Here is a 14,515-nt window from a genome sequence, read left to right on the forward strand (position 1 = left end):
TTGGTCTGCAGCAGGGGTGTGTGATGTCCCCTCAGTTGTTTAATTTGTTTATGGATGGTGTGGTTAGAGAGGTAAATGCAAGACTTTTGGCGAGAAGAGCGAGTATGCAGTCTGGTGGGGATGAAAGGGCATAGGAAGTGAGTCGTTGTTCATCAGTGATACAGCGCTGGTGGCTGGTTTGAGTGAGAAATTGCAGAAGTTGGTGACTGAGTTTGGAAAAGTGTGTGAAAGAAAAAAGTTGAGAGTAAATGTGAATAAGAGCAAGGTACTAATATTAGGTTCAGTGAGGGGCAAGTTACTTAGGATGTGAGTTTGAATGGAGAAAAATTGGAGGAAGTGAAGTGTTTTAGATATCTGGAGGTGGACTTAGCAGCAAATGGAACCATGGAGGTGGAAGTGAGTCATAGGGTGAAGGAGGGGGTGAAGATTTTGGCAGTGATGAAGAATGTATGGAAAGAGAAAGTTATCTCGGAGAGCAAAAATGGGGTATGTTTGAAGGAATAGTAGTTCCAACAATATTGTATTGTTATGAGTCATGGACAATATATACAATTGTATAGAGGAGGGTGGATGTGTCAGAAATGAAATGTATGAGGACAATTTGTGGTATGAGGTTGTTTGATCAAGTAAGTAAAGAAAGGATAAGAAAGATGTGTGGAAATAAAAAGAGTGTGGTTGAGAGAGCAGAAGAGGATGTTTTGAAATGGTTTGGACATATGGAGAGAATAAGTGAGGAAATGTTGACAAAGAGGATATATGTATTAGAGGTGGAGGGAATAAGGAGAAGCAGGAGACCAAATTGGAGGTGGAAGGATGGAGTGAGAAAGATTTTAACTGATCGGGGCCTGAACTTGCAGGAAGATGAGAGGCATGCAAGGAAAAGAGTGAATTGGAACAGTGTGGTATACTGGGGTCGACATGCTGTCAGTGGACTGAACCAGGGCATGTGAAACATTTGGGGTATGCCATGGAAATGTCTGTGGAGCCTGGAAGTGGATAGGGAGCTGTGGTATCTGTGCATTACACTTGACAGCTACAGACTGAGTGTTAACAAATGTGGCCTTTTTTGTCTGTTTTTTTGTTGCTACTCTGCTGATGCAGGGGGTGGTGATGCTGTTTCCTGTAGGGTGTGGTGGTGCCGAGAATGAAGGGAAGCAAATTTGAATGTGTATATGTGTATATATGTACATGTCTGTGTTTGTGTATGTATATGTGTATATATTGATAAGTATATGTATATATATGGATATGCACGTGTATGTAAATATGTGTTTATATGAGTGGATGGGTCTTTCTTTGCCTTTTTCCTGGTGCTACCTCACCTACATTTGAAACGGTAATCAATTAGAATGAAATAATGTACATGGGGTATTCAGTGTTGTAAATGGAAATGGTGAAGAGCTGATGGATTTGTGTGCTGAAAAAGGACTGGTGATTGGGAATTCCTGGTATAAGCATACTTATTTAAGTAAGAGAGATGGCCAAAGGGCGTTATTGGATTACGTGTTAATTGATAGGAGTGTAAAAGAGAGACATTTGGATGTTAATGTCCTGAGAGGGGCAACTATCTTGTGGAGGTGATGGTGAAGATTTGTAGAGGTTTTCAAAAAAGAGGAGAGAATGGAGAAGAGAGTGGTGAGAGTAAGTGAGGTTGGAAAGGAGACTTGTGTGAGGAAGTACCAGGAGAGATTAGGTGTAGAATGGCAAAAGGTGAGAGCAAATGATGTGAGGGGAGTGGGTGAGGAATGGGATGTATTTAGGGAAGCATTGATGTCTTGTGCAAAAGATGCATGTGGCATGAGAAAGGTGGGAGGTGGGCAGATTAGAAAGGGTAGTGAGTGGTGGGATGAAGAAGTAAAGTTGTTAGTGAAAGAGAAAAGAGAGGCATTTGAATGATACTTGCAAGGAAGGAGTGCAGATGACTGGGAGATGCATAATAGAAGCAGCAGGAGCTTAAAAGAAAAATGCAAGGGTTGAAAGAGAGGGTAAATGAGAGTAGGGGTGAGAGAGTATCTTCAAACTTTAGGGAAAATAAAAAGATGTTTTGGAAGGAGGTAAATAACGTGCATAAGACGAGAACAAATGGGAACATTGGTAAAGGGGGCAAGTGGGGAAGTAATAACAGGTAGTGATGAAGCGAGAAGGAGATGGAGTGAGTATTGTAAAGGTGTGTTGAATGTGTTTGATGATATAGTGGCAGATATAGGGTGTTTTGGTCGAGGTTGTGTGGGAAGTGAGATGGTCAAGGAGAATGGTTTGGTTAAGAGAGAAGAGGTAGTAAAAGCTTTGAGGAAGATGAAATCCGGCAAGGCAGCAGGTTTGGATGGTATTACAATAGAATTTATTAAAAAAAGGGGGTGATTGTATTGTTGATTGGTTGGTAAGGATATTCAGTTTATGTATGGATCGTGATAAAGTGCCTGAGAATTGGGGAAATGCATATATTATGCCATTGTACAAAGGCAAAGGGGTTAAAGGTGAGTGTTCAAACTACAGAGGCATAAGTTTGTTGAGTATTCCTGGGAAATTATGTGAGAGGGTATTGATTGAGAGGGTGCAGGCATATACATAGCATCAGATTGGGGAAGATCAATGTGGTTTCAGAAGTGGTAGAGGATGTATGAATCAGTTTTTTGCTTTGAAGGATGTGTGTGAGAAATACTTAGAAAAACAGATGGATTTGTACATAGCATTTATGGATCTGGAGAAGGCATTTGATAGAGTTGATAGCAATGCTTTGTGGAAGGTCTTAAGAGTATATGGTGGGGTAGGTAAGTTGTTAGTAGCATTGAAAAGTTTTTACCAAGGATGTAAGGCATGTGTAGGAGCTGGAAGAGAGGAGAGTGATTGGTTCCCAACAAATGTCAGTTTGCGGATAGGGGATGTGATGTCCCCGTGGTTGTTTAATTTGTTTGTGGATGGGGTGGTTAGGGAGGTATATGCGAGAGTTTTGGAGAGAGAGGTGAGTATGCAGTCTGTTGGGGATGAGAGGGCCTGGGAAGTGAGTCACTTGTCACTTGAGTCACTTGAATCAGCCCTAGTGGCTGATTCAAGTGAGAAACTGCAGAAGTTGGTGACTGAGTTTGGAAAAGTGTGTGAAAGGAGAAAGTTGAGAGTGCATATGAGTTAGAGCAAGGTTGTTAGGTTCAGTAGAGTTGAGGGACAAGTTAATTAGGATGTAAATGTGAATGGAGAAAAATTTGACGAAGTGAATTGCTTTAGATATCTGGGGGTGGACTTAACATCGGATGGAACCATGGAAGCGGAAGTAAGTCATAGGGTGGGACAGGGGGTGACGGTTCTGGGAGCGATGAAGAATGTAGAAGGAGAGAACATTATCTTGGAGAGCAAAAATGGTTATATTTGAAGGAATAGTTATTCCAACGATGCTATATGGTTGCAAGGAATGGGCTATAGATAGGGTTTTACTGAGAATGGTGGATTGGAAAATAAATGTTTAAGGACAATATGTGGTGTGAGGTTGTTTGATCGAGTAGGTAATGAAACGGTAAGAGAGATGTGTGGAAATAAAAAGAGCAGAAGAGTGTGTATTGAAATCATTTGAACATATGGAGAGAATGACTGAGGAAAGATTGACTAAGAGGATATATGTGTCAGAGGTGGAGGGAACAAGGAGAAGCAGGAGACCAAATTGGAAGTGGAAGGATTGGAATGATGTGGTATACTGGGGTCAATGTGCTGTCATTGGATAGAACCAGGGCATATGAAATGTCTGGGGTAAACCATGGAAAGGTCTGTAGGGCCTGGTCGTGGAAAGGGAACTGTGGTTTCGGTGCATTACACATGACATCTAGAGACTAAGTGTGAACGAATGTGACCTTCTCTTGTCTGTTCCTATCGCTGCCTCGCTGGGGGGTGGGGGGATATGCTATTTCATGTGTCGTGAGTCGGCAACGGATATTGATAAGGCAGCAAGTAAGGGTATGTACTTGTGTATATATGTATATGTATGTATACATTGAAATGTATACATATGTATATGTGCGTGTGTGGGCATTTATGTATATACATGTGTATCCCTGGGGATAGGGGAGAAAGAATACTTCCCACACATTCCTCACGTGTCGTAGAAGGCGACTAAAGGGGACGGGAGCAGGGGGCTAGAAACCCTCCCCTCCTTATATTTTGACTTGCTAAAACGGGAAACAGAAGAAGGAGTCATGCAGGGAGTGCTCATCCTCCTCGAAGGCTCAGATTGGGGTGTCTAAATGTGTGTGGTTGTAAACAACATGAGAAAAAAGGAAAGATATGTAGTATGTTTAAGGAAAGGAACCTGGATGTTTTGGCTCTGAGTGAAACGAAGCTCAAGGGTAAAGGGGAAGAGTGGTTTGGGAATGTCTTGGGAGTAAAGTCAGGAATTAGTGAGAGGACAAGAGCAAGGGAAGGAGTAGCACTACTCCTGAAACAGGAGTGGTGGGAGTATGTGATAGAGTGTAAGAAAGTAAACTCTAGATTGATATGGGCAAAACTGAAAGTGGATGGAGAGAGACGGGTGATTATTGGTGCATATGCACTTGGGCATGAGAAGAAAGATCATGAGAGGCAAGTGTTTTGGGAGCAGCTGAATGAGTGTGTTAGTGGTTTTTGATGCACAAGACCAGGTTATAGTGATGGGTGATTTGAATGCAAAGTTGAGTAATGTGGCAGTTGAGGGAATAATTGGTATACGTGGGGTGTTCAGTGTTGTAAATGGAAATGGTGAAGAGCTTGTAGATTTATGTGCTGAACAAGGATTGGTGATTGGGAATAGCTGGTTTAAAAAGAGATATACATAAGTATACGTATTTAAGTAGGAGAGATGGCCAGAGAGCGTTATTGGATTACGTGTTAATTGATAGGCACGAGAAAGAGAGACTTTTGGATGTTAATGTGCTGAGAGGCACAACTGGAGGGATGTCTGATCATTATCTTGTGGAGGCAAAGGTGAAGATTTGTAGAGGTTTTCAGAAAAGAAGAGAGAATGTTGGGGTGAAGAGAGTGGTGAGAGTAAGTGAGCTTCGGAAGGAGACTTGTGTGAGGAAGTACCAGGAGAGACTGAGTACAGAATGGAAAAAGGTGAGAACAATGTAGGTAAGGGGAGTGGGGGAAGAATGGGATCTATTTAGGGGAGCAGTGGTGGCTTGCGCAAAAGATGCTTGTGGCATTAGAAGCGCGGGAGGTGGACAGATTAGAAAGGGTAGTGAGTGGTGGGATGAAGAAGTAAGATTGTTAGTGAAAGAGAAGAGAGAGGCATTTGGACAATTTTTGCAGGGAAATGATGCAAATGAATGGGTCAAAAGAAAGGTGCAAGAGGTGAAAAAGAGGGCAAATGAGAGTTGGGGTAAGAGAGTATCATTAAATTTTAGGGAGAATAAAAAGATGTTTTGTAAGGAGGTAAATAGAGTGCACAAGACAAGGAAACAAATGGGAACTTCAGTGAAGGGGGCTAATGGGGAGGTGATAACAAGAAGTGGTCATGTGAGGAGATGGAGTGAATATTTTGAAGGTTTGTTGAATGTGTTTTATGATAGAGTGGCAGATATAGGGTGTTTTGGTCAAGGTGGTGTGCAAAGGGAGAGGGTTAGGGAAAATGATTTGGCAAACAGAGAAGAGGTAGTAAAAGATTTGTGGAAGATGAAAGCCGGCAAGGCAGTGGGTTTGGATGGTATTGCTGTGGAATTTATTAAAAAAGTGGGTGACTGTATTGTTGACTGGTTGGTAAGGTTATTTAATGTATGTATGATTCATGGTGAGGTGCCTGAGGATTGGCGGAATGCTTGCATAGTGCTATTGTACAAAGGCAAAGGGGATATGAGTGAGTGCTCAAATTACAGAGGTATAAGTTGTTGAGTATTCCTGGTAAATTATATGGGAGGGTATTGATTGAGAGGGTGAAGGCATGTACAGAGCATCAGATTGGGGAAGAGCAGTGTGGTTTCAGAAGTGGTAGAGGATGTGTGGATCAGGTGTTTGCTTTGAAAATGTATGTGAGAAATACTTAGAAAAGCAAATGGATTTGTATGTAGCATTTATGGATCTGGAGAAGGCATATGATTGATTTGATAGAGATGCTCTGTGGAAGGTATTAAGAATACATGGTGTGGGGGGCAAGGTGTTAGAAGCAGTGAAAAGTTTTTATCAAGGATGTAAGGCATGTGTACGTGCAGGAAGAGAAGAAAGTGATTAGTTTTCCGTGAATGTAGGTTTGCGACAGGGGTATGTGATGTCTCCATGGCTGTTTAATTTGTTTATGGATGGGGTTGTTAGGGAGGTGAATGCAAGAGTTTTGGTAAGAGGGGCAAGTATGCAGTCTGTTGTGGATGAGAGAGCTTGGGAGGTGAGTCAGTTGTTGTTCGCTGATGATACAGCGCTGGTGGCTGATTCATGTGAGAAACTGTAGAAGCTGGTGACTGAGTTTGGTAAAGTGCATGAAAGAAGAAAGTTGAGAGTAAATGTGAATAAGAGCAAGGTTATTAGATACAGTAGGGTTGAGGGTCATTTCAATTGGGAGGTAAGTTTGAATGGAGAAAAACTGGAGGAAGTGAAGTGTTTTAGTTATCTGGGAGTGGATTTGGCAGCGGATGGAACCATGGAAGCAGAAGTGAATCATAGGGTGGGGGAGGGGGCAAAAGTTCTGGGAGCGTTGAAGAATGTCTGGAAGTCGAGAACATTATCTCCGAAAGCAAAAATGGGTATGTTTGAAGGAATAGTGGTTCCAACAATGATATATGGTTGCAAGGCGTGGGCTATAGATAGAGTTGTGTGCTGGAGGGTGGATGTGCTGGAAATGAGATGTTTGAGGACAATATGTGGTGTGAGGTGGTTTGATCGAGTAAGTAATAATAGGGTGAGAGAGATGTATGGTAGTAAAAAGAGTGTGGTTGAAAGAGCAGAAGAGGGTGTTTTGAAATGGTTTGGTCACATGGAGAGAATGAGTGAGGAAAGATTGACTAAGAGGATATATGTGTCAGAGGTGGAGGGAACGAGGAGAAGTGGGAGACCAAATTGGAGGTGGAAAGTTGGAGTGAAAAAGATTTTGAGTGATCGGGGCTTGAACATGCAGGAGGGTGAAAGGTGTGCAAGGAATAGAGTGAATTGGAAAGATGTGGTATACCGTATTTGTGGAGAGGGGGAGCTGTGGCTTCCGTGCATTACACATGACAGCTAGAGACTGAGTGTGAACGAATGTGGCCTTTGTTGTCTTTTCCTAGTGCTACCTCACATGCACGCAGGGGGAGGGGGGTGCCATTTCATGTGTGGCTGGGTGGCAACTGGAATGGATGAAGGCAGTAATTATGAATATGTTCACGTGTATATATGTATATTTCTTTGTGTGTATATGTATTTATACATTGAAATGTATAGGTATGTATATGTGCATGTGTGGGCGTTTATATATATACATGTGTATGTGGGTGGGTTGGGCCATTCTTTCATCTTTGTATATATGTATGTGAGTGGATGTTTCTTCTGTTTCTTGGCGCTACCTCACTAATTCAGGAAACAGTGATCTAGTAAAAATCTATTATCTTACCTTTCATTTGAAATAGCCATGATTCAGGCATGGTTTTCCCATCACATGTCAACCACCGAAAGGAAAATGAGAATCCAAAAGAGGTTGAATATAATCATCAACCAAACAAGTCGAAGGAAACAAGTTAGAGAGAACCCAGAAGCTGTTAACAAGCAAAATTGAGGGAATGGAATATACAAACATGAAAGGCTGAAAGAACTAGAATTTTGTAGCATAGAAAGATATATAGTAATCTACACATGGCAACATTTCTGCAACATTACAAGAATGATACAGCTTTGTATGAGGCTTCTCATACCCAGGATGCAACTTCCATACTGAAGATACTTAACACTTACTCCTATATTTTCCTACTCTCATCTCACACAGATGTATACACAGCATGCCCACATTCCTTGACCTATGGTTCTACCCAGTGGATGTGGCTGGCTTACTGAGTGTTGGAGGAGCTCTGTATTGAAGGAATTTCTGGGGCAGGAAGGTACAGGTAAAGGTGGCAGCAGCTTAAAGGGGTAAAGGAAAATATGGTGAACTTAAAGCTTTTCAGTGAGGGAGAACAGATTTTTCAAATCTGCAAGAGTACCATGGAATATCCCAAAAAGATAGACAAAAATGGACAAGAGCCCAGTAGGAAACCTTAAAAAGCTATTCAGTATACTAAAAGGACAATAAGAAACAAGAAATAATGACAGAAATATGTAAGACTTGATTTAGGGTGTGAAATCAGTTTATCTGAAGACTCAGATAAATATTTAATGAAATTGGTAGCAGAGAGAAACATTGATAATCAAGTAAGATGTGTGGTAAGCACTACATGCTAGCCCTGCCATTTTAGCAAAATTTTTAATAGGTATTTGTAAGTAGTTACTCTGTCTGCACATTGACAAAATGACCGTTTCCTTTCACGTCATAGATTGAGAGTTAATGAGAACATTCACCACTAGAGATTGAATACTTCTGTATTTTATGAACATCATCAAGATGGTGAAACTAGCTTGCTAGAAAAAATTCAGACATTTTTCTTTTGTAGATTTAAGGGAATAGAGCACACGAAATATCATGAGAGTTTAAGATAACTCGAAATCTGTAATGTAGAAAGAGGAAAAAGGTGCATGGTAATCTACATATGCAAATTAAGAGTATCAGAAACAAAAAATATATTTAAAGGGATCAAGGCAGTTAATAAGTAGAGTGATTTAGTATATGATAATTCCTTAGAGTATACTAAGGAGTTATCAAACAATAATTAACAAGAGTCTAGTAAGAAAGATAGAAGGGTTATTCCTTAAACTAATGAATAAGGAATTTGCATGTGATAAGCATAGAAATCTTAATAAAGAAGCCTTATTAATGGCCAAAAAGTCCCAGATGTGTCCATGATTGATAGTTATACAATGTGCTAAGCAGCAGAAGAAAACATCATTGTCAGTCAAGTAATATTGGTGATGAGTGCTAAACTACGGCTACCACAGTTAAGATATTATTGTTGCTACTTGTTAGAAGGTACTCTTTTTCATTGGGTATTTGGATAGTTGGTTAAAAGCATAGAGTACATTGTTAATACAGCCATAGATAAAACAGTGAAAGGCAGATTAAGGTAAATTAAGAATCCTAAGTTTATGAAGAACATAGAGCAAATGAAGTGTGGTAAGTTAAATTTTAGGAAAACCAAATGAATAAGCATCATTTTTCAGTTATATGTAAGAGTTGTAGATATCATATACATTGATCACCAGCAAATGTAGAGTGTAGTTTAGTATTTCTTTAGGTATCTTCTAAAAAGTAGACTAAATTAGAGATTAATAATTTTTCATTGTGTATGAAAATGTGAAACATCTCTTCCTCAGTACGTGTTCTTCATCAAGTCAATGAGTCGTCTTTTGGATCATCCATACTCCCTTAGAGCCAAGGATTTCATCATGAGGTTCCGAAAGCAGATATCATCCACTTTTAAACAAAAAGAAATACCCAAGGTTTGTCATCTCATTTGCTATTAATCTTAAGTAGAATGAAATGTTAAACTTTGAAATGTGTTCTTACAGTATTGCCTGTTCTGTTTTCCTATTTCAGAATAAGGATGGGTATGTTAGTTGATATCCAAACCTCTAATCCGTTGAGCCAAAATATATTTGCCAGACTTCATAATTGTATGGATGTTGCAGGAGTTCAGTTCTTCAGTAGTGACAAAATACTGATGCCTCAGCTTAGGAGTTTTGACGCATTTTATTTTTTGAAGATGAAAAGGCTGCTTTGGCATCGCATTTCACATTATTTTTGGTCAGCATGACAGTAAAGCAGTTGTACAATAGATTCAACATGAAATTTTGAATGTTTTGCATGATGTGTTGTAAATGACCTCTAGGGATGCAGTATTCTTGTTCTTAACTCCTTGACTCCTCCAGACATAATCTATGTGAGATGAGCAATTCCTGTGGATGTGGATTTACACAGATCTTTGAGCCTATATTTCAAGGCCACCCCCCTGACCTAGATGGTTGCCAAGTTTTATTTTCATGGTATATAAAGTCATGGAAATGCAAGCTAAAAAGTGTATACAGAAAAATTTCCGTAACAAACAATCACTGAATATATCAGGATGAGAGTAACTGATATACCATCATTGCTAGATCTTATTTTCACACATGCAGTCATGGATATTGAAAACATTATATATGAATACACCAGTTTGGAAAAGTGATCATGTGATTCTCAAATTTTACTGTGTCGCAAATTAGGACATTAAAAGGGCAGAGGTAAGACAAGACATAAAGAAGTCTTATAATCATGGAGACTGCACAAACCTCAATTTTTATGGTAACATAGATTGGAAAATGTTGTGCAGTAATCAAGAACCATGGGCTCTTAGTGAGAGGTTCTGTGAAATTTACAGTGAAGGAAGAGGAAAATGGGTACTTCTAACCTCAAATACAAAGGTATTGGTAAAGATATAGATGGCACTTCAGCCTGGCAGTGATTGCAAGGTACAAGAGCGCAAGGATCAAGTATACCAGAATATGAAAGGAAGAACAAAGTTACGTCAGAAATAATGTTGTGGACAAGGAAGGAGAAAATCCAAAACTTTTCCATAAGTTCATCGGAGTCATTTGTCAGTTAAAGAGTAGCATCGAGATATCCAGAAAAGACATTTACAGAATACTATAAAGTCTAAACCCATACAAAGCTCTTGATCCTGGTGAAATTTCACCAAATGTTCTGAAGATTTGTGTAGGTATGTTAGTTAAACCTTTAGAAATACTCTTTAAGATGTCACTGGAGAAAGGAAAGTGCCAAGGAAATGGAAAAGGGCAAGTGTCATACCTGTCTGTGAGGTAAAGACAAGAACTACAGACAGGTATCACTGATGAGTGTGGTCTGTACAGTTTTAAAAGGGATAAATAGAAAGCAGATGGATGGCTTTCTACATAAGATAAGTTGCAATAAAGAGAAACAGGAAAGTTTTAGGGAAAGATCATTGGTAATAACCTCTTAAATTTCAATGAGAGTATGAATAGTGCTATATAGACAGTGAGTGGATAGTTTTTCGACTGGACTTCCAGAAAGCATTTGACACTGTACTTCATGGTGGCTGATTAAGAAGCTGGATCACCAGGCAGGAATAAGGAGGAAAATGCTTCTTTCAATCGTAGATTATCTCAGTAAAAGGGAGTAAAGGATACATGTCATAGAAGCCTTCTAATAGGTTAAGGTGACCACCAGGGTGCTACAAGACTTGGGAGTTGACACTGTCCTCAGCCTGTCACTAGAGTTCCATATGAGAAGAATAGTCAAGGAGGCAAACTGTCAGCTGGCAAATATTAGATAACCTTTTTGTTATATGGATAAGGAAATATTTAGCAACTTGTTCATATTCTACATAAAGCCAAAACTAGTTGGGCCACTGCACCTGAAGAATTAAAAAGAACTTCTACACACTTACCAAGCTGAATACTTTTTCAAGGAATCTTTTTTTCTAAACCAGGACAAGATGAACTGAAAATCTTAGTGCCTTTCCACATAGGTTATTCATTTACTTATGCTGTTACTTTAGTCTTACTGTTTATTTTCTAAGTTTCATGTTGAAACTCAAAACAATCTTTTAGTTTTAGAACTGCTGTAGTTTTATGGTCTTAGGGCTTTGTCAGCTCATTCCAACCCATATAGACAGGAGAGAATGTTTGTAGATGAATGAATATATAGACTGCTGAATGAATCATACGAATACTCACTTTTTCAGCTCATGTTTACTGCAGACGGTACACCTTTTATGGCTGCCATAGGTACCAGAAAGTCAAGCAGAGCAAATGTGACTGTTTATGGTAGAGGATCTGGAAGATTTACTGTCAATGGTGAAGATATTTTGTATTTCAGAAACATTCAAGATCGAGAACAGGTTAGTGTTCAGTATTATAATGCTATAATGATTTGTTATTAGTTAAACCAGCATGCCTTTACCCATCTTACTCAGTCTGCGTTTTTCTGTGGCACACATATAGAGTTTGGCTTATCCAGGATCTAAAATTTTTATTATTATGGCACGTCTCTACATTTCCAACCAATGTATAATCTCATTGCATACACGTTTGCCCAGCTTTACTCTCCGTATCCAAAAACCTATTGACACTTCTCTGATATATTGACATAGTAATTACCTATGTATTCAGATACAGTCTGCTCTTAATTCTTCATGAGGGTTAGAGACATCTGTTGTGCAGGTATCAGGGGGAGGAATATGCAAAGGGACTTTACAAATGTTTTTCAAGTAAATATTTGTTGAAATTATGGTAGACTAGCTGATGAATTGTCTATATCTGATGGGAGATGCCATGACTGAAGCCCCTTAATTGAGCAAGTAGTCAGTAGGGACATTAGATAGGAACCTCTGCAAACACTGCACTAAACTTGCCAGTGGCTTGTTAAGGGTGAGGCCTTTAAGGCTAAGAAGCAGAACTGGAGTTCACAAGTTTTGGAGGCTCCATTGCCATGGCCACACCCTTGAGGGATTTCCAGAATGGAACAGGCATCAGAGATATAGATAGATAGATAGAGAGATAGGTTAGAGACTTCCAGATTTTGTTAAGGACTAAGATCAGCAAAACTCAGAGTTAATATCTCTGGGAGAAAAAGGGGTTAGAGACAACAGTAACAAAATATACATCATCAGCAGTTCTAAAACAGATGATTACCTTCTATGTCTGTACTGCAGTGTTATTCACTGATTTTTGAAGGGGAGCCACTTCGGTAAAACACATTCACTGAGAGAGCTGCATGTCCCGCAAGTTAGCATAACTCACCTAAATTAAATGATGGTGCTGGTGCAATATAGTAATCAATAAAAATAAGACATAGTGATAATACTGTATAGTATATAAAATATTGTTACTACTAACTATTTAATGACCAACCTAAACCTTTCCAAGGCAGGTACCAGGTATGTGTCTGTTACCCCCAGGCGGGTATTTTTGGCCATAAATGAATTTCTAAAAATTGTAAACCAGTCTTACGAAATAGTTGTGCATGTTACAAATAGCAAACAAATACATGCACTTACCATTTTACTGATGCATATGGGCATGGAAGGGGGTGATGAGTTTGTGGGTGGGGTGGGGGCCTGGTGGCACTGGCGGCAGGTAGGGACAAGTGGCAGGAGGCCGCAGGGTTGCCACTGCTTTGAGAGCCATACACACATCTGTCTTACACTTTTCATGATTTTTCGTAATGTGCTGGCAGGATTTGATTTTTACAGACTGGATGCCCTTTTCATGACATCTACCCTCCCCATTTATCCAGGCTTGGGACTGGCGCCAGTCCATAGTCATGTGGCTGGGTTACTCCATCTCCTTCTCCTCCTACTTCTTTACTGATATCATTTACACTATGTACACATTCTTTATACTATTTACAACGAGTTGACAACCTCAACCAGCCTGGGCACACAGCTGTGCAAACAATGGCGCAATATGGAGGTGGTTAACGCTTTGATGAGTGGAAGTGTGCTTGCTGTTGCTTAACTCTTTTCATTGAATATTTTTAATTTGTCACCACAATCCTTGTCAAGCAGTCCAGATGTGCAGTGGTCAGTCTGTTTCTTTGTTTTCTCTTTACAATGTTCATCATTGAAAATTTTGATTCACCATCACCTTTTGCACTCGCTGCTTCAAAGATGGATGGTCTGTGTCAGGGACCAAGTGCCAGAGGCGGTAGGCTTCTGCTTTGTGTTGAGCATTCAGGGCTTTCAGTTGGTCATTTGTTTGCAGCTCAGCAATCTCACATTCCACCGCAGCACAATTAGGGCAAAGGAATATGATAACAGAAGTCAGAGACAACACTGGCACATGTAAGGGATTTTCAGTGAAATTGAAAAAATCCCAGTACTCCATTACATCATTGAATCTTGATTGAAATTCCTCCCTCAACTCCCTCAGTACTTCCTCAAAGGCATCATAGCTGTAATATTGCAAATATTCTGAATCATTTGTGATGTCTGTTCTGAGCCTTGGAAGTGAACAGATTGTCTGTCTGGTATGAAGTGTTGTAATCTTGTTTTGGAATGTGGTGACTACATGCATCTTACTACCTGGGTGCTTATTTTTGCCTTGCAACTGGAGATTAAGTGAATTCAGATGAGATGATATCAGTCTGCAGAGCCATCTTCATTATCCATTCAGGGTTCCATAATTCTGTCTTCCCTCTTCCTTTACTTGCAAGAAACTCACAGATTTGAGGGAGAAGACTAAAAAAAACTTCAGTTGCTCTGCCTCGAGATATTCGTCTCACCTCATTATGCATCACTAAATCGCCATATTCTGACTCATGCTCCTCCAACAGTTCACAAAACTGGTGATGATTTAGTGCCCATGAAACAATGAAAGTGACCACTTGCACAACTAGCTGCATCACATTTTGCAATTCACAGTTTCTTAGTTTTACCACAAATGGTTCTTGGTGTATGATGCAATGAAAAGGAACATAGTTGGCTATCTC

At 39.8% G+C, this 14,515-nt stretch overlaps 1 protein-coding gene across 1 annotated transcript in view; it reads left to right on the top strand.

The window, feature by feature from the left end:
• The window catches only part of mRpS9 (mitochondrial ribosomal protein S9), a 59,083-nt gene extending 47,055 nt beyond the window's left edge, over positions 1–12,028 (top strand). Inside the window, exons 7-8 of the mRNA XM_071665111.1 lie at positions 9,382–9,507; positions 11,769–12,028. Coding sequence (XP_071521212.1) covers positions 9,382–9,507; positions 11,769–11,966 — 324 coding nt within the window. The 3' untranslated portion in view covers positions 11,967–12,028. The remainder of the gene's footprint in view (positions 1–9,381; positions 9,508–11,768) is intronic.
• Positions 12,029–14,515: the final 2,487 nt, after the last annotated feature.

The sequence above is a fragment of the Panulirus ornatus genome, chromosome 9 (assembly GCF_036320965.1).
Source record: "Panulirus ornatus isolate Po-2019 chromosome 9, ASM3632096v1, whole genome shotgun sequence".
NCBI classification, from domain to species: domain Eukaryota; kingdom Metazoa; phylum Arthropoda; class Malacostraca; order Decapoda; family Palinuridae; genus Panulirus; species Panulirus ornatus.